We start from the raw sequence: 21,342 nt of genomic DNA, 5'->3' as shown, positions 1-21,342 counted from the left end.
CAGTGCATTCGGAAAGTATTCAGACCCCTTGAGTTTTTCCACATTTTGTTACTTTACAGCCTTATTCTAAAATCTATTAAATAGTTTTTTTCCCCCTCATCTACACACAATACACACAATGACAAAGCAAAAACAGGTTTTTAGACATTTTTGCAAATGCACAGTACATATATAAAAAAAAGCTATCCACTCAAGCTCTGTCAGGTTGGATGGGGAGCGTCGCTGTACAGCTATTTTCAGGTCTTGCTATTTTCAGGTCTTTCCAGAGATGTTCGATCGGGTTCAAGTCTGGGCTCTGGCTGGGCCACTCAATGACATTCAGAGACTTGTCCCGAAGCCACTCCTGCGTTGTCTTGGCTGTGTGGACGTTGTTCCTGTTGGAAGGTTAACCTTCGCCCCAGTCTAAGGTCTTGAGCGTTCTGGAGCAGGTTATCATCAAGGATCCCTGTACTTTTCCCCGTTCATCTTTCCCTCGATCCCAACTATTCTCTCAGTCGCTGAAAATATCCCCACAGCATGATGCTGCCACCACCATTTTTGTATTTTAACCTTTATTTAACTAGCTAAGTCAGTTAAGAACAAATTATTATTTACAATGACGGCCTACACCGGCCAAACCGGGACAATTGTGCGCTGTTCTATGGGACGCCCAATCCCAGCCAGTTGTGATAGAGCGTGGATTTGAACCAGTGTGTCTGTAGTGACGCCTCTAGCAATAGAGATGCAGTGCCTTAGACCGCTGCTCCACTCGGGAGCCCACTCGGGAACATGCTTCACCGTAGGGATGGTGCCAGGTTTCTTCCAGATGTGAGGCTTGGCATTCAGGCCAAAGAGTTTAACCTTGGTTTCATCAGACCAGAGAATCTTGTTTCTCATGGTCTGAGAGTCCTTTAAGTGCCTTTTGGAAAACTCCAAGCAGGCTGTCACGTGCCTTTTACTGAGGAGTGGCTTCCGTCTGGCAACTTTACCATAAAGGCCTGAGTGGTGGAGTGCTGCAGAGATGGTTGTCCTTCTGGAAGGTTCTCCCTTATCCACAGAGGAAATCTGGAGCTCTGCAAGAGTGACCATCAGGTTCTTGGTCACCTCCCTGACCAAGGCCCTTCTCCCCCGATTGTTCAGTTTGGCCAGGCCGGCCAGCTCTTGGACAAGTCTTGGTGGTTCCAAACTTCTTCCATTTAAGAATGATGGAGGCCACTGTGTTCTTTTGGACCTTCGATGCTGCAGACATTTTTTAGTTCCCTTCGCCATTTCTAAGCCTCGAAACAATCCTGTCTCGGAGCACTATGGACAATTCCTATCTATGCATAGTCACTTTAACTCTACCTACGTGTACATATTACCTCAATTACCTCGACTAACCTGTGCCCCCACACATTGACTCTGTACCGGTACCACCTGTATATAGCCTTGCTACTGTTATTTTATTGTTGCTCTTTAATTATTTGCTATTTTCCTTCTTTCTTTTTTTTACTTCAGTTTGTTTTAGTAAATAATTTCTTTAACAGTTATTTTTCTTAAAACTGCATTGTTGTTTAAGGGCTTGTAAGTAACCATTTCACTGTAAGGTTTACACCTGTTGTTTTCGGCGCATTTGAAAAGAGTGTTTGCTCCTCCAAAGGAGAAGACGTACCTTTCGGGAAGGCAAAAAGAAGAAGACAAACTACCTCTGGGGGATGGCCACCACGAGAGGGGAGCTATCCACAAACGAACCATTAAGACGGTGACAAATCCATGATTTATGTTACAGTTTAAAGATACTCGTCTTGTGTTCCTTTTTTGTTTAAAGAAGAAGATTTATGTTTTCCTTGGGAGATCATCATTGATTGTGTTGGAGTGTTTGAATTGAAAGAAATCCCTCAATAGAGAACTTTGTTTAATTAAGAAAACCTACTCCTGACTCGTTTATTCCATCTTTCCACTTTAGAGTAACACCAAATTTCTTGTTCCGCTCACAGTACGTAGATTGATAAGGTGAAAAAGGCTGTAACGTCTGACCGCCGTGAGATGCACCTGTACTGACCTCGCCTTCTGTAATTTTTTTCTTTAACATTTATTTAGCTAGGCAAGTCAGTTTGTGAGAATCTTAGGGGCCAAGATGATATTCTTCAGTTTCCTGAGGTTGAAGAGGCGGTATTGCTGTTGCGCCTTCTTCACCATACTGTCTGTGTGGGTGGACCATTTCAGATTGTCAGTGACGTGTACGCCGAGGAATTTGAAGCTTTTCACCTTCTCAATATTGATGGGGGTGTGCTCCCTCTGCTCTGCGTGCTCCCTCTGCACGATCAGCTCCTTCGTTTTGTTGATGTTGAGGGAGAGGTTATTTTCCTGGCACAATTCCACCAGGGCCCTCACCTCGTCATTGTTGGTAATCAGTCTGTTGTGTCATCCACAAACTTGATGATTGAGTTGGAGGCGTGTGGCCACGAACTCGTGGGTAAAAAGGGAGTCAGGAGGGGGCTGAGCACGCACTCTTGTGAGACCCCTGTGTTGAGGATCAGCGTAGTGGAGGTGTTGTTGCCTACCTTCACCACCTGGGGGTGGCCCGTCAGAAAGTCCAGGACCAAGTTGCCCAGGGAGGGGTTTAGACCCAGCATTCTTACAAAGGTATTCCTCTTGTCCAGATTGGATAGAGCAATTGCATCATCCGTGAATTGCAGTGGGTCAAGTAAGCTGGCGGTGATCCTTAACTAGCTTCTCAAAACACTTTATGATGACAAAAGTAAGTCCTATGGAGTGAGTCCTATGGAGCGCTTTTTTGGGTACAGGAACAATGATGGACATCTTGAAGCATGTGGGGACAGCAGACTTGGATAGGGAGAGATTGAATATGTCCGTAAACACTGCAGCCAGCTGGTCTGCGCATAGTCTGCACACACATGTGGGTTTGTGACAGAAAGAATTTTGTGAAATTACAATATGGTAACGTAACTGTTTACAGGTCCAGTTTTTGGGGGGTAATCAGATTACATGTAACTGATTACATGTGTTACTCCCTAACCCTGCCCAAGACGAAACACTAACAACTTCAAACACACTTCAAACAATATCATGAGAGAAAGTGAGACTAAACAAAGTTGTCAAATGGGTAGAACAAAGGATAAAAGGTTACAACATGAATGTAAGCTTACCTGTTCCAGCGATTTTCACACAAACTCCTTGCCACCCACCACACTCTGTAGGTCCCCTTTTCCTGCTCAAAATCATTAACCCCTCACTACAAACCTTCATCTGGGAGTGTGAATAGTGCATCTCTAAATAAGTTCTGCAATAGCTTTAAGCGTAGCATAGCAAGCGCTTGTGGAAACTTGTCACCACAGAGAAGACTTATTTATGTTTGATTTATGCGCTGTTTTCTGACTCCTTCAGGGGTATCTTTTTTTGAGAGTAACTGATGTAAACAGGCTTAAAATGAGTGTCTCTGTGCCTGGAAGGTGATATGAGAAAACAAGTGTATAAGAACACCACCAAATATCCTTGCTATGTGGCATGACACGCAACTCACTGGGCACAGACGTCAGTTCAACATTTATTTTTAATTTGTCAACTAATTGGAATTCAATGTGAAATCAACATAAAATGTCACCATGTGAAATTCCCTTGCGTTGATGATTTTTTTCAAATCCAATCAGTTTTCCACATTGATTCAACGTCATCACATTGACTATTTTGGTTAAAATGAAGTGGAATTAATGTTTATTCAACCTGTTTATGCACAGTAGGAAGGAATGATTTGTTCCTAGTATTTTTCCTTCTATATGCTTGGTCAGCATAAGTTGGAAATTTACTGCTGAGTAATTGTAGATACTTAGCCAGTCATTTCATTATATATTAACCAAATATGTTAACACAGTATTTCTTTAATGTAATCATCCCAGTACCATTACTCAAAGACCCTAAAAACATTGGGGTTATTGGGTTAAATGTTACAGGCTCTGCATACAGTCCAAAGGATATCATATAATACAACAATGTAAAATATTTTTGAATTTTATTTTGACATAAATATGTAATTTCTTACTTTAGTGATTCAGTCCTATAGTGCAGGATTCAAAAAAAATACTGTTAATCGAAAAATGAGAACCTTGATTATTTGCTTCAATCATATACACGTACCCTTACTGTGAATGCATTTGTCAGATTCGTGAGATTTTCTAAGAGTGAACCCCCAGGGAGGCTAAACTTGAATAACCATTGGGGTCATGGGACGTGATAACTGGGGTGAGCAGCTACTGCCTGTGTAGCACTGGCAGGTGAACTTGTCTGCTAAGGTGAGTAGGTCAGCAGAGGAGGGTATTCCAATGGCCACGTACTTTTGCTGGGACATTAGGAGGCGGAAGTTGTCTGGGTTCAGGTGCAGGTAGTCATTGGAGTTGTAGTCCTTTCTGACACAGCGGCCATTGCCCTGGCAAAGGACGTCACTACAGAGTTTGGCGGCAGCGGTCACGTTAGCAACGTATGGGTTGAGGGTGGATGTCAGGTATGTGGATAATGCTTCACATGAAGCCTGAAAGGAGAGAGGGGGGGTGGGGGGTGAAACTGGAACATTTGTGCATCATGCAACAAATCTTTATAGGACATGAAGAATAAACATATCGGCAATGTGTGTGCGTGTGTGAGTGTGTGTGTGCACATGTGTGTGTTCAAGTTATTAACGTGTGTGTGTGTGTGAGTTATTAATGAACTTGCTCTTGGGACGGAATGCTGGATGAATTATATAGAGGATAAAAGAAGGTGGCCACAAATGGACATGTCATATCCAAGTGTTGTGCCACCTGAAAACATGTGAAAGGTGATATGATAAGCATAAACATTATTTACTTTCAGTTTTTTACCTAAATAGCAAATGAAACAGCGTGCCATCATTGGTCAGCATTTCCTTCCGTAAAAAAACACATGAATTTCACTTTTCAACAAGTAGTGATGAAGTCGATCTATCTTCCACTTTGAGCCATGAGAGATTGACATGCATATCATTAATATTAGCTCCCCGTGTACTTTTAAGGACCAGCCGCGCTGCCCTGTTCTGTGCCAATTGTAATTTTCCTAAGTCCCTCTTTGTGGCATCTGACCACATTACTGAATAGTAGCCCAGGTGCGACAAAACTAAGGCCTGTAAGACGTGCCTTGTTGATAGTGTTGTTATTAAGAATGCAGAGCAGCACTTTACTATGGACAGACTTCTCCCCATCTTAGCTACTGTTGTATCAATATGTTTTGACCATGACAGTTTACAATCCAGGGTTGCTACAAGCAGTTTAGTAACCTCAAGTTGCTCAATTTCCACGTTATTCATTACACGATTTAGTTGAGGTTTAGACTTTAGTGTATGACTTGGCTCAAATACAATGCTTTTCATTTTTGAAATATTTAGGACTACCTTATTCATTGCCACCCATTCTGAAACTAACTGCAGCTCTTTGTTAAGTGTTGTAGTCATTTCAGTTGCTATAGTAGCTGACGTGTATGCCTGTGAGTCATCTGCATACATAGACACACTGGCTTTACCCAAAACCAGTGGCATGTCATTAGTAAAGAATGAAAAATGTAAGGGGCCTAATCAGCTGCCCTGGGTAATTCCTGAGCCTACCTGGATTATGTTGGAGGCTTCCATTAAAGAACACCCTATGTGTTCTGTTAGACAGGTAACTCTTTATCATCAAAATAGCAGGGGGTGAAAAGCCATAATACGTAATTTTTTCTAGTAGTAGACTGATCGATAATGTCAAAAGCCGCACTGAAGTCTAACAAAACAACCCCCTGCAATCTTTGTATCATCAATGTATCTCACACAAATGACTGATGATTGGCTAAGTGCTTGTTGAATGTCCTTCCCTATAAGTGTGCTGAAAGTCTGTTGTCAATTTCTTTACTGTAAAATAGCATTGTATCTGGTCAAACACAATTTTTTCAAAAAGTTTACTAAGGGTTGGTAACAGGTTGATTGGTCGGCTATTTGAGCCAGTAAAGGGGGCTTTACTATTCTTAGGTAGCGGAATGACTTTTGTTTCCCTCCAGGACTGAAGGCACACACTTTCTAGTAGGCTTAATTTGAAGATATGGCAAATAGGAGTGGCAATATTGTCCGCTATTATCCTCAGTAATTTTCCATCCAGGTTGTCAGACCCCGGGACAGGTCGATTAGAAAGGCCTGCTCGCTGAAGTATTTTAGGGAGCGTTTGACAGTGATGAAGGGTGGTCATTTGACCGTGGACACATTACGGACACAGGCAATGAGGCAGTGATCGCTGAGATCCTGGTTGAAGACAGCAGAGGTGTATTTGGAGGGCAAGTTAGTCAGGATATCTATGAGGGTGCCCATGTTTACGGATTTATGGTTGTACCTGGTAGGTTCCTTGATAATTTGTGTGAGATTGAGGGCATCTAGCTTAGATTGTAGGATGGCCGGGGTGTTAAGCATATCCCAGTTTAGGTCACCTCACAGTACGAACTCTGAAAATAGATGGGGGGGGGCAATCAATTCACATATGGTGTCCAGGGCACAGCTGGGGGCTGAGGGGGGTCTATAACAAGCGGAAACAGTGAGAGACTTATTTCTGGAAAGGTGGATTTTTAAAAGAAAAGCTCGACTGTTTGGGCACAGACCTGGATAGTAAGACAGAACTCTGCAGGCTGTCTCTGCAGTGGATTGCAACTCCGCTCCCTTTGGCAGTTCTATCTTGACGGAAAATGCTGTAGTTGGGGATGGAAAGCCAGCCTGCCAGCTTAGTGGAGTCTGCCACTAGCACAGTTAGCGTAGTCAGCTCAGCTTTCCCCATTGAGACCGTGTCTGTGCCTCGATCTAGGTTGGGCAAAATTAAAAATGGCGGTGTTCGCTTCAGTAATCTTACTAGTATAAAGACCTCCTCCATTCCTGCCATTATTGAAAGAGATTGTGATACTTCACATCTCAAAATTGGGTTACTTAATGTTAGATCCCTCACTTCCAAGGCAGTTATAGTCAATGAACTAATCACTGATCATAATCTTGATGTGATTGGCCTGACTGAAACATGGCTTAAGCCTGATGAATTTACTGTGTTAAATGAGGCCTCACCCCCTGGTTACACTAGTGACCATACCCCCCGTGCATCCGGCAAAGGCGGAGGTGTTGCTAACATTTACGATAGCAAATTTCAATTTACAAAAAAAAAAACAATGACGTTTTCGTCTTTTGAGCTTCTAGTCATGAAATCTATGCAGCCTACTCAATCACTTTTTATAGCTACTGTTTACAGGCCTCCTGGGCCATATGCAGTGTTCCTTACTGAGTTCCCTGAATTCCTATCGGATCTTGTAGTCATAGCAGATAATATTCTAATTTTTGGTGACTTTAACATTCACATGGAAAAGTCCACAGACCCACTCCAAAAGGCTTTCGGAGCCATCATCGACTCAGTGGGTTTTGTCCAACATGTCTCTGGACCTACTCACTGCCACAGTCATACTCTGGACCTAGTTTTGTCCCATGGAATAAATGTTGTGGATCTTAATGTTTTTCCTCATAATCCTGGATTATCGGACCACCATTTTATTGCGTTTACAATTGCAACAAATAATCTGCTCAGACCCCAACCAAGGAAGATTAAAAGTCGTGCTATAAATTCTCAGACAACCCAAAGATTCCTTGATGCCCTTCCAGACTCCCTCTGCCTACCCAAGGACGTCAGAGGACAAGAATCAGTTAACCACCTAACCGAGGAACTCAATTTAACCTTGCGCAATACCCTAGATGCAGTTGCACCCCTAAAAATTAAAAACATCTGTCATAAGAAACTAGCTCCCTGGTATACAGAAAATACACGAGCTCTGAAGCAAGCTTCCAGAAAATTGGAACGGAAATGGCGCCACACTAAACTGGAAGTCTTCCGACTAGCTTGGAAAGACAGTACCGTGCAGTATCGAAGAGCCCTCACTGCTGCACGATCATCCTATTTTTCCAACTTAATTGAGGAAAATAAGAACAATCCGAAATTTCTTTTTGACACTGTCGCAAAGCTAACTAAAAAGCAGCATTCGCAAATGGAGGATGGCTTTCACTTCAGCAGTAATAAATTTATGAACTTCTTTGAGGAAAAGATCATGATCATTAGAAAGCAAATTACGGACTCCTCTTTAAATCTGGGTATTCCTCCAGGGCTCCATTGTCCTGAGTCTGCACAACTCTGCCAGGACCTAGGATCAAGGGAGATACTAAAGTGTTTTAGTACTATATCTCTTGACATAATGATGAAAATAATCATGGCCTCCAAACCCTCAAGCTGCATACTGGACCCTATTCCAACTAAACTACTGAAAGAGCTGCTTCCTGTGCTTGGCCCTCCTATGTTGAACATAATAAACGGCTCTCTATCCACCGGATGTGTACCAAGCTCACTAAAAGTGGCAGTAATAAAGCCTCTCTTGAAAAAGCCGAATCTTGACCCAGAAATTATAAAAAACTATCGGCCTATATCGAATCTTCCATTCCTCTCAAAAATTTTAGAAAAAGTTGTTGCGCAGCAACTCACTGCCTTCCTGAAGACAAACAATGTATACGAAACGCTTCAGTCTGGTTTTAGACCCCATCATAGCACTGAGACTGCACTTGTGAAGGTGGTAAATGACCTTTTAATGACGTCAGACCGAGGCTCTGCATCTGTCCTCATGCTCCTAGATCTTAGTGCCGCTTTTGATACCATCGATCACCACATTCTTTTGGAGAGATTGGAAACCCAAATTGGTCTACATGGACAAGTTCTGGCCTGGTTTAGATCTTATCTGTCGGAAAGATATCAGTTTGTCTCTGTGAATGGTTCGTCCTCTGACAAATCAATTGTAAATTTCGGTGTTCCTCATGGTTCCGTTCTAGGACCACTATTGTTTTCACTATATATTTTACCTCTTGGGGATGTCACTCGAAAACATAATGTTAAATTTCACTGCTATGCGGACGACACACAGCTGTACATTTCAATGAAACATGGTGAAGCCCCAAAATTGCCCTCGCTAGAAGCCTGTGTTTCAGACATAAGGAAGTGGATGGCTGCAAATTTTCTACTTTTAAACTCGGACAAAACAGAGATGCTTGTCCTAGGTCCCAAGAAACAAAGAGATCTTCTGTTGAATCTGACAATTAATCTGGTTGGTTGTACAGTCGTCTCAAATAAAACTGTGAAGGACCTCGGCGTTACTCTGGACCCTGGTCTCTCTTTTGAAGAACATATCAAGACTGCTTCAAGGACAGCTTTTTTCCATCTACGTAACATTGCAAAAATCAGAAACTTTCTGTCCAAAAATGACGCAGAAAAATTAATCCATGCTTTTGTTACTTCTAGGCTCGACTACTGCAATGCTCTACTTTCCGGCTACCCGGATAAAGCACTAAACAAACTTCAGTTAGTGCTAAATACGGCTGCTAGAATCCTGACTAGAACCCAAAAATTTGATCATATTACTCCAGTGCTAGCCTCCCTACACTGGCTTCCTGTTAAGGCAAGGGCTGATTTCAAGGTTTTACTGCTAACCTACAAAGCATTACATGGGCTTGCTCCTACCTATCTTTCCGATTTGGTCCTGCCGTACATACCTACACGTACGCTACGGTCACAAGACGCAGGCCTCCTAATTGTCCCTAGAATTTCTAAGCAAACGGCTGGAGGTAGGGCTTTCTCCTATAGAGCTCCATTTTTATGGAATGGTCTGCCTACCCATGTGAGAGACGCAGACTCAGTCTCAACCTTTAAGTCTTTACTGAAGACTTATCTCTTCAGTAGGTCCTATGATTAAGTATAGTCTGGCCCAAGAGTGTGAAGGTGAACGGAAAGGCTGGAGCAACGAACCGCCCTTGCTGTCTCTGCCTTGTCGGTTCCCCTCTTCCCACTGGGATTCTCTGCCTCTAACCCTTTTACAGGGGCTGAGTCACTGACTTACTGGTGTTCTTCCATGCCGTCCATGGGAGGGGTGCGTCACTTGAGTAGGTTGAGCCACTGACGTGGTCTTCCTGTCTGGGTTGGCGCCCCCCCCCTTGGGTTGTGCCGTGGCGGAGATCTCTGTGGGCTATACTCGGCCTTGTCTTCGGACGGTAAGTTGGTGGTTGTAGATATCCCTCTAGTGGTGTGGGGGCTGTGCTTTGGCAAAGTGGGTGGGGTTATATTCTGCCTGTTTGGCCCTGTCCGGGGGTATCATCGGATGGGGCCACAGTGTCTTCTGATCCCTCCTGTCTCAGCCTCCAGTATTTATGCTGCAGTAGTTTATGTGTCGGGGGGCTAGGGTCAGTCTGTTACATCCGGAGTATTCTCTTGTCTTATCCGGTGTCCTGTGTGAACGTAAATATGCTCTCTCTAATTCTCTCTTTCTCTCTATCTTTCTTTCTCTCGGAGGACCTGAGCCCTAGGACCATGCCTCAGGACTACCTGGCATGATGACTCCTTGCTGTCCCCAGTCCACCTGGCCATGCTGCTGCTCCAGTTTCAACTGTTCTGCCTGCGGCTACGGAACCCTGACCTGTTCACCGGACGTGCTTGTTGCACCCTCGACAATTACTATGATTATTATTATTTGACCATGCTGGTCATTTACGAACATTTTAACATCTTGACCATGTTCTGTTATAATATCCACCCGGCACAGCCAGAAGAGGACTGGCCACCCCTCATAGCCTGGTTCCTCTCTAGGTTTCTTCCTAGGTTTTTGGCCTTTCTCAGGAGTTTTTCCTAGGGAGTTTTTCCCAGCCACCGTGCTTCTTTCACATGCATTGCTTGCTGTTTGGGGTTTTAGGCTGGGTTTCTGTACAGCACTTTGAGATTTCAGCTGATGTACGAAGGGCTATATAAATAAATTTGATTTGATTTGATTTGATTTGAAATTTCAGAATTTTTGGTGGCCTTCCTAAGCTAGGATTCAGACAAGGCTAGGACATCAGGGTTATAGATGATAGATGTTTAAACTATGTATTGCTACCACTGTATCATCAAAGGCATTATCTAAGTTTCCGAGATAGTCAGAATATGAATGTCATCTGTTACAAGCATGTTATGAACCTTGTTTCATGAACCTTGTTTCTTAGGCTACAAATGTTATTATCGCCTATTTTTAGCACTTTTCTGGGTTATTTGATTGTTGGTGCATAAAAAAAATATTTTGCTGTTTGAAAACAAATTTCTCCATAATTCTGCTTAAGAATGGAAGGCTGGAGATTGGCCGAAATTGCTAAGAGCTGAATAATCTAGATTACTTTTCTTCAGAAGGGGTTTCACCATAACAGTTTTTAGTGCGGTTTGGAAAGGGCCTGTGAATAGGGAGTGATTAACAATACCTTGCAATTAAAAACTATTTTGAAGAAGGTGGTGGGGATATGATCGAGAAGGCAGGTAGAAGGATTAAGTTGTGATATCACTTTCCTGAGCATGGCTGAGTAAAACAGGGAAAATAAATCCATAGTGCCTTTGCGTGGTAGGCTAGGGCACATATCATCAAACTTCTCATCAGGTCTTGCTTGACTGATACCCAGCCTAATGTTGGTTATCTTATCTCTGAAATATGCCGCAAACTCATCACATATAGATGTGGAGGAAAGTTCACTTAGGTTTGAGGGGATAGGATTTATCAGGCCATCAATGGTCAAGAAGAGCATCTTTAAATTATTCTGATTAATAGTGATCAAGTTAGAAAAATGAGCCCGTCTGGCATTTCTAATGGCCTTGTTATATATGCCAAGATGCTCTCTCAGAATATCATAATGGACCTGCAACTTTGACTTTCTCCCCTTCCGCTCTGCCTTTCTGCAATTTCTCTTGAATTGATTTAGTTTCCTCACTCATCCAAGAGGCTCTCCATTTGGATGTGGACTTTTTCAGCTTTACTGGAGCTATGGCATCAATGGTTACCCTTAATGTGCTATTAAAATGATCAACTAAATCATTACAAGAGGAAGGCAGAAGAGGTAGTGGAGTATTGTTCATGCACTCAATTAAATCTGTAGCAACGTCAGAGGTAAGATAGCGTTTCTTAATAATGGGTTCAGTGTAACCCTGTGCTATGGGAAACAAGGTAATACAAAATACACAGTGGTGACCAGGTAAATCAACATCAACAATAGAGGATATGTCAATAGAAAGCCCCTTGGTAATAACTAGGTCCAGAGTTTGGCTGCGGTTATGGGTGGGCCCAGTAGAAAGCCCCTTGGTAATAACCAGGTCCAGAGTATGGCTGCGGTTATGGGTGGGCCCAGTAGAAAGCCCCTTGGTAATAACCAGGTCCAGAGTATGGCTGCGGTTATGGGTGGGCCCAGTAGAAAGCCCCTTGGTAATAACCAGGTCCAGAGTATGGCCGCAGTTATGGGTGGGCCCAGTAACATGTTGGATAAAGTCCATAGAGCTCAAAATATTCATAAATTCAAAGACCTTGGAGTCAGTCTCTTTGTCAACATTAATATTAAAATCTTCCAACACAATGATTTTATCATAGTTCTCAGGGACAATAGACAATAGCTCAGATAAATCAGTAAAGAAAGTTGGTTCAGTGCTTTGGTGGCCTATACAGGGTAATGGCCAACACTGGTGGCTAACATTTAAACAGTATAGCATGATGCTCAAAAGACCCAAAGTCGCCAAACAAAATATTCTTACAGCTAAGAGCAGTATTAAAAGTAGAGGCTGTCCACCCACCCTTTTTCCTTTTCTGATAGAGTATCAAAAGCTGTAGTCCGGGGGGGAGGCTTCAATAAGGGCGGTACTAGAGTCTGATGGCAGCCATGTTTCAGTGAGAAACATGCAATCAACTTTGCGCTAAGTAATGATGTCATTCATGAGAAAGGTTTTACTAGTGATTGCTCTAACATTTAAAAGCATATTCAACGGGGCATCTGCCTCGAGGTGACACATGGAATAACATCCAAATGATTAACATTACAACCATTTTTTCTGACAGTCTCCAATCTAACAGAATGGTAGGAGATGACAGTTTGTATAAACTCACTAGAAGGTGGAGTTAAAGGAAGATAAATTAGGTTACTCACAATAACCGTAGTGACATTTCCATAAGATTTGATATGCTTTCCAAGTCCTTTGTTGCTTATTCTGACATGGAGAACTGGAGCACTACCAGACCCTGTCCGTCAGTCTCTAAAACAGTTTGCGATGTTGCTGGAAATAATCCTGAAACATCTCCGCACTTAGTAAAAGTGTGCCATCTGCACTGTTATTTTAGTTATCAGTTATTCTGTCTATTCCCTCATGATTGATTTCATTTACTTATTTCAGCAATTCTGAGGGTTTTCTGTATAGTTATCAATGTTGGTGGGGCATATTATTCAGTTTTAATGTTACTCCTGAATCACTATGATAAATAAAATTGTTTTTCTTCAGTGTATTTTTAGCAAAGATTTACTTTGTAGTCCAAAGTGTAAGAATACAGGTGAAATCAGTTACTGACACATACATGTGTCAGTACGGGTATATGTCACGTGAAATCATGTGATTTCTCCATAAGGGTACTGCACCACATGGTGGCATAGCAGGAAGATCGGAATGCTGTGAACCAAAATGTTGTGCATTCAAATCCCACATAAGGACATGTTGAATAATAATTACTGTATAAATAAGCATACACAACATAGTAAAATATATATTGTAATTAAAAAGCACTGTGTGTATCATAAAGACTCATTTTTGTTTGCAGGACATCACCTGTAAAATCATGTGTAATTTCATCAAATGTGAAACATTCCAAAAACATACTGTATAGTTTCACATGATTTCAAAGGTGGAAAAAAAAGTGTTGGTTTACAGGGTCAGTGCTTTGCTCAAGGGCACATCAACAGATTTTTCACCTTGTCGGCTCAGGTATTTGAACCAGCAGCCTTTCGGTTGCTGGCCCAACATTCTAACCCAGGGCTCTTCAACCCTGTTCCTTGAGAGCTACCATCCTGTAGGTTTTCTCTCCAACCCTAATCTAGCGCAACTGATTATAATAATTAGCTGGTTGATAAACTGAATCAGGTTAGTTATAACTGGGGTTGAAGAGGAACCCTACAGGAGGGTAGCTCTCCAGGAACAAGGTTGGCGAGCCCTGCTCCAACCACTAGCCTACCTGTCGCCATGCCAAGATCATCACATATGAAGTGTTCCAAAAACTTAAACTGGTATATGTCACGTGAAATCATGTGATTTCTCCGTAAGGGTACTGCACCACCACTCAAAAAAGCTTTTTACATTGAAGTATTCAATGACATTTAAACAAACCATAGTACAAATTAAATAAGTGTACTTGATATTTTATCATGGGACATAAAATAAGAAATGTGGAGGGGTGTATGTGAGATTACCTTGTCAGTATAGTCGGCACTGGCACCCCAGAGCACTGACCCGGAGGCCCCCAATGCTGCACTTTCTCCAATACTTCTGATCAGATCCTCCTGGGAATGACAGACATACAGTATGACAAACTCCTGCATGAAACTCAGCTGAAGTAAAAAAATACATTTGTAATAGTGTGTGCACTGCATGTCTTGAAAATGTTCTTGTGAGTTATCAGCATTTAGTGAGCACACGTTTTAATAGCATAAAGGTAAAGATAACATAAGTATATTGAAATTGTGTAGCACTCAATATTGAACTATTAAGTAATTGACATCTAATGCCCTCACCATACTGAGAAACTTATTTTGGTCACGGTAGAGTGGGCGTGAGTACACATAGATGGGCACAGTGTAGGGGCGTTTGGGCAGAGCTGCCACCCTCACTGCCTCCTGAACCCGGTTTCGGACGAAAAGCGCCACGTTGGCGCTGTTGTTCAGCGATGCAGGCAGGTAGACTGAAGGATATAGAGCCGTGCTGGACTCCCAAAGCCACAAAAGCTCGTCGTTCTGGCTCTTGGTCTTGTCGGAGCATTGCCCAGTGTAGCCTGGCTTCTCCCAGCCATAGTTGTAGCAATCGGGGAACAGATAGAACCCCCATTGCTGGCTGGGCCGCTGACTGATACCTAGCATCATGGTTCCCTCCATGTAGTTGCGGGCTGCAGTCTGAAACTGCTTCTTGGCCTCAGTGGTTGCTTGTGATGGGGACAAAGAGGGGTCCTTCTGTCGAGCGTAGGCGATGGACAGTTGACGGTAAATATCCTTGGACCCCCAGTTTCTGTCCCACAGGGGGCGCCAGTCTTCCCAGTCAATGACGGCCAGACCCGGGGTTGTTTCAGAGGGGATGTAATGATTGATGTCACCGTAGGCCTTAATCAGGTGGGCCGTCAGGTTGCCCTTTTGGGGGATGCCACCATTGAACTGGCGATGGTTGTTGGGGTCAACGTGAGGGTACAGGCCCAGGCGGTCGACGTAGAACAGGGTGAGGAACTGACCAGGAACAGCAGCAGGCGTGGTCACTGCTTTGAAGGACCAGGTGTCCAGTGGGATCTGCAGCCTCTTGCATGCAGGGGTCGGGGTATTCCAAATACCCACAAAAGGATGACCGTCAAACAGTGGGGGCTCCGTTGTAGGTAGGGGGGAGACAAAACTAAGACACGCCAGAATGGAGAGGGCAAGGGTGGGGAGTAGCTGTGGAGCGCCCCTTTTCATCTGGGAGAACTGGTCCATCGTGACTCCTCTGTGAAAAAAAATACATAAATGCATTTATGTGGCAACTGGCAGTGGAGGAATATGACTTCCCAACAATCTCTGTATAGCTACAGTGAGGTACCTTACTACGTGTCTTTTCAGATATCTTTAAATCTTACAGCCAGTGATAGCCATAGCAGAGAGAAAAGGTGATAGAGCCAGTGGTATCAGTTATTAGAACTTTCAGTACACAAGCTGTTGATGACAATGTTCAACTGTTACAAAGTCAGATGACAGACTAATATTATGGATATTACCAAACAACCAAAAGACAGCCTACTAGTCCTTACCTGTGCGTAATACACGGTTGGAGCGCACTGACACAGTAGAAAAATCATATTTTTATACCTTTGGGTTAATCTATTCCATTTGATGTCATCTTGTGTCAAGTGCTCATTAAACATGTTCCTGTTTGTTGTACATTACGATTTATCATTCAAGAGCTTTTTCCGTTGTTCCAAGAATGACTGTTATTGACTATTTAATAGACCGATTAGAGAGAGGCAGAGCAAGGACATACAATGGTTCATATTTGCAGAATTTCAATCTGGCTGTCAAGTTATACTTGTCTCTGGTATCTGAAAATAACAGGAGATGATATATCACCTGTTATTGTAAAGCTATTGCTCAACCTTTTGACAAACCTCAGGTCTTGACAGAATCCTTGACATATGAAATGAGAGTTGGTAGAACAAAAACCTAGTATTATAGGCCTAAGTTCCAAATCCGGCCTGATTGGACAATATACCCTATGCGCTTATACTGTCACTTTCTGCAAATCAAACATTTTACATGACCTGATAGATAAAAAAATAGGCATATTAATAATATCATTTTCATTTTCTTGTCCTCTGGATGGGAGCAAGTTGCGGGCACGTCAGGCTCCGAATCAGGTTGCAGGCTTTGGGGTGAGAGAACAGTTAAGTTCTATGATCAAGCAGCTACCACGCTTATGTCAACCAGTACAACAGGTCCTGTATATTTCTGTGAAACTATTGCTTTTACTGTTATCTGGTCTCCTATCTCTTTTCTGTACTCAGGAAAACACAGATGCCCTTCAAGGCACCTGACCTCTGGAGTGTGCGGAGGATATCAGTGTTTGTCTGCAGTTAACAGCCTAATACACTGTTACATTGAGTGTGTGTAAGAGAGAGAATGTGGCCAAATAATCATGCAATAGAATCCAAGTGTTAGGGGTCACTTTCAGGGACACTTTAAGAGTAAAAAATGCTTCAGGCGCTACAAACAGAAGATGGCACATCAACGGTACAGACTTCAGACGAGTCCTGTGGGGCTGGTGGGGGTCATTGAGCAAAACGGAGGCACCATCGTGTTCATGAGTCTCATCTTTCAATAGAGTGGTCATAAACCATTCGGACTCTACAGCCGTTTTCGTGAGAAGATAGATTTTCGGGATGACAAACACCGCTGCATCTCGGCCACCTTCCACCACAGCTGCGAAAGGCCACTATAGGCGGATGCGATGGATTGAGACGCAGCTCATGCAACAGATATCTCTCTAGCTTAAACTAACAGATTTTTATGGGGATTTTTTTTAGTATGGTACTTTATTGGCACACCGGTACATCAATAGACTCTAGGGGTAAGGGTTGGCTAGTTAAACATTACTTATAATGCTCAATAAAGAAAACACTTAATAAAGGCCTAATAAATGTCTAATAAGATATAATAACGAACTTATTAGGAATTTACACAAAAACTACAAATTAGTTTTTAATATGTGTCCCTTAAAATAAAGTGTACCATTTGTATACATTTTTTTGCAGTCCATTTACATTCAAGCAACACTTTTCACATGTTGCATAGTTTTTGTGTATTTGTTTTACTATCTTGGAATCTTTGAACAAAAAAATCACAACATGGCTAAGATGAGTAAGTTACTGTGAGCCACCATGTAACGACGGTCGTCAGGAATGGACCAAGACGCAGCGGGTTGAGTGCTCATAATTAACTTTAATGAAAACACTACTACAAACAAAACAAAACGATGGACGACGAAGACAGACTTGAAGGCACAAGACAGCAATTCAAGTGACAACCTCCCACAAATACAAACACACCCTAATATATAGGACTCTCAATCAAAGGCAACTAGACAACACCTGCCTTCAAATGAGAGTCCACACCCCAATTAACTAAACATAGAAACAGACCAACTAGAAAGAACAGACTAACAGAGCAGTGACCAAAAACCCCGGAATACATAAATCAACTACCCTCTACATAATACACACACCCCGAACCACATAAACCAAATACCCTCTGCCACGTCCTGACCAGCCTACACTAACAAAATAACCCTCATACTGGTCAGAACGTGACACACCATCAATCACTTCACTTGATACACTTTATTTATATATATATATATATATATATATATTTAATTGAACCCTTATTTAACAAGGCAATTCAGTTAAGAACAAATCCTTATTTACAATGACGGCCTACCGGGGAACAGTGGGTTAACCGCCTTGTTCAGGAGCAGAACAACAGATTTTTACCTTGACAGCTCAGGGATTCAATCCAGCAACCTGCTCTAACCACTAGGCTACCTGCTGCCCAAATATACTGTATGAGGCAGCTCCATTGCCAGCCAATCAAGACTGATGTGATTCTGAGATTAAATCATCCACTTTGAGTCATTGCTCAATGCTCAAAAGTAGACATAATGAAAAATATATGAAAAGTTAATGAAGTACGAACTACTTACAGTTGAAGTCGGAAGTTTACATACACTTAAGTTGGAGACATTAAAACTCGTTTTTCAACCACTCCACAAATATCTTGTTAACAAACTATAGTTTTGGCAAGTCGGTTAGGACATCTACTTTGTGCATGACACAAGTCATTTTTCCAACAATTGTTTAGACAGATTATTTCACTTATAACTCATTGTATCACAATTCCAGTGGGTCAGAAGTTTACATACACTAAGTTGACTGTGCCTTTAAACAGCTTGGAAAATTCCAGAAAACGTCACCATGGCTTCAGAAGCTTCTGATAGTCTAATTGACATAATTTGAGTCAATTGGAGGTGTACCTGTGGATGTATCTCAAGGCCTACATTCAAACTCAGTGTCTCTTTGCTTGACATCATGGGAAAATCAAAAGAAATCAGCCAAGACCTCAGAAAAAAAATTGTAGACCTCCACAAGTCTGGTTCATCCTTGGGAGCAATTTCCAAACAATAGTACGCAAGTATAAACACCATGGGACCACACAGCCGTCATACCGCTCAGGAAGGAGACGCGTTCTGTCTCCTAGTGATGACCGTCTTTTGGTGAGAAAAGTGCAAATCAATCCCACAACAAGAGCAAAGGACCTTGTGAGGATGCTGGAGGAAACAGGTACAAAAGTATCTATATCCACAGTAAAACGAGTCCTATATCGACATAACCTGAAAGGCCGCTCAGCAAGGAAGAAGCCACTGCTCCAAAACCACCATAAAAAAGCCAGACTACGGTTTGCAACTGCACATGGGGACACAGATTGTAGTTTTTGGAGAAATGTCCTCTGGTCTGATGAAACAAAAATAGAACTGTTTGGCCATTATGACCATCATTATGTTTGGAGGAAAAAGGGGCTGTCACGATTCCCACCGACGGTGGCGCCCCCTCCTGCTCGGGTGTCGCTCGGCGGTCGTCGTCACCGGCCTATTAGCTGCCACTGATTCCCTTTTTGTTTTCCCCTGTTTGTGATTGTGTGCACCTGTTCTGAGTGGGGGTGATTAGCGGGGCTATTTAATTTAGCTGGTCCGCCTTTTCTTTGTGCGGGATTATTCTTTACTGTAGAGGTTTGTGTTGACGCGTTTGCGCTAGTGTTGCGCCACATTGTTTTTCCCGTGTGTTTGGGGAACTTATATTGTGTGCGCTTATTTCTCTGTTTGGGGTGGCTTGTTTATTCCCGCCTGTAGAACTTCATTAAAAAAAACACTACATTGTGCTCACTGCTTCCTGCGTCTGATTCCACCTACGACGCCCGAGCCTTACAGAATCCCGCACCAACCAATACTATGGAGTCAGCAGGAGCAGCGGCCAACCCTCTTCCCTCGATGGAGGAACGTGTGCTTCACCACACTACTGTCCTCCACCGAATGGGATCCGCGATGGATCAGATGATGGAGAGGATGGACCGATGGGAGAGGAGTGGTCTCCTCTCCCTCCTGCTCCTCCGACGCAGCCACCTCCGCCTCCCACTGCGTCTGGCTCTGGCGCGCTTCGTCTGGCGCTTCCGAGGGAGTATGATGGAGCGGCGGCTGGGTGCCAGGGATTTCTGCTCCAGCTCGAGCTGTACCAGGCCACCGTCAGACCTGCTCCCTTGGGAGAGGAAAGCGTGAGTGCCCTCGTTTCCTGCCTGACGGGCCGAGCTCTGGAGTGGGCGAATGCTGTCTGGAATGGTCCAGACTCGGCGAGGGACCACTACCCAGAGTTCACCCGCCGCTTTCGGGCCGTGTTCGACCACCCTCCAGAAGGAAGGGCGGTGGGTGAGCGGCTGTTCCACCTCAGGCAGGAGACGAGGAGTCGAGAGGGCAGGTAGAACACTTCTCGGTCATCCCAGGTGAGTCAGCACCAGATTCACCCAGATCCCCCTGTTGGTCACGTGTTCTTACCTGTTTTGTTTTCTGTTTTTTTCTCCCTCTTCCCAGCATAGGGCGCTAGTCGATTCAGGCGCAGCTGGGAACTTTATGGATTGCGGACTTGCCATTAAGCTGGGCATTCCGCGAGTGCCGATAGATTCTCCCTTCCCCGTGCACTCCCTAGATAGCCGACCATTAGGGTCAGGGCTAGTCAGGGAGTCTACGTTTCCACTGGACATGGTAACGCAGGGGAGTCATAAGGAACGGATTAGTTTTTTCCTTATTAATTCGCATGCATTTCCAGTGGTGCTGGGGGTCCCCTGGCTGGCTGATCACAATCGCCGTATTTCGTGGAGACAGGGGGTTCTCCAGGGGTGGTCAGAGGAGTGTTCAGGGATTCTCAGGGACCTGCACGGGCAGGGCGTGATTATCTATATCGATGATATTCTGATATATTCCGCCACCCACTCCGCGCATGTGTCCCTGGTGCGCAAGGTGCTTGGTAGACTGCTGGAGCATGACCTATACGTTAAGGCTGAGAAATGTGTGTTTTCCAAACGAGCCGTTTCCTTCCTGGGTTATCGCATTTCCACCACGGGGGTGGTGATGGATTGCGACCGCGTTAAGGCCGTGCGTAATTGGCCGACTCCAACCACGGTGAAGGAGGTGCAGCGGTTCTTAGGCTTTGCCAATTACTACCGGAGGTTTATCCGGGGTTTTGGCCAGGTAGCGGCTCCCATTACCTCATTGCTGAAGGGGGGGCCGGTGCGTTTGCGGTGGTCAACGGAGGCGGATGGAGCCTTCAAGAAGTTGAAGGCGCTGTTCACCGACGCACCCGTGTTGGTGCATCCGGACCCGTCTCTAGCATTCATAGTGGAGGTGGACGCATCCGAGGCTGGGGTGGGTGCCGTGCTATCACAGCGCTCGGGTACGCCACCGAAACTCCGCCCCTGCGCTTTCTTTTCGGAGAAGCTCAGTTCGGCGGAGCGTAACTAAGATGTGGGGGACAGGGAGTTGCTAGCGGTGGTAAAAGCCTTGAGGGTGTGGCGACACTGGCTTGAGGGGGCTAAGCACCCCTTTCTCATCTGGACCGACCATCGAAATCTGGAGTACATCCGGGCAGCTAGGAGACTGAATCCGCGTCAGGCAAGGTGGGCCA

General features: G+C 43.9%; 1 protein-coding gene across 1 annotated transcript; it reads right to left on the bottom strand.

Annotated features, from left to right (window-relative positions):
• Nucleotides 1-3,971: 3,971 nt before the first annotated feature.
• On the bottom strand, nucleotides 3,972-15,888 carry spam1 (sperm adhesion molecule 1). The gene is made up of 4 exons (XM_029758156.1): nucleotides 15,874-15,888; nucleotides 14,624-15,572; nucleotides 14,303-14,392; nucleotides 3,972-4,504 (listed from the first exon to the last, which is right to left on the bottom strand). The coding sequence occupies exons 2-4, from the start codon at nucleotides 15,560-15,562 to the stop codon at nucleotides 4,175-4,177; spliced, it is 1,359 nt and encodes a 452-aa protein (XP_029614016.1). The 5' UTR covers nucleotides 15,563-15,572; nucleotides 15,874-15,888; the 3' UTR covers nucleotides 3,972-4,174.
• Between the last annotated feature and the right edge of the window lie 5,454 nt (nucleotides 15,889-21,342).

Source organism: Salmo trutta, chromosome 7 (genome assembly GCF_901001165.1).
Source record: "Salmo trutta chromosome 7, fSalTru1.1, whole genome shotgun sequence".
In the NCBI taxonomy this organism is placed as follows: Eukaryota; Metazoa; Chordata; class Actinopteri; order Salmoniformes; family Salmonidae; genus Salmo; species Salmo trutta.
The sequence above is the reverse complement of the archived record's forward strand: the minus strand, read 5'-3'. Positions and strand labels throughout refer to the sequence as shown.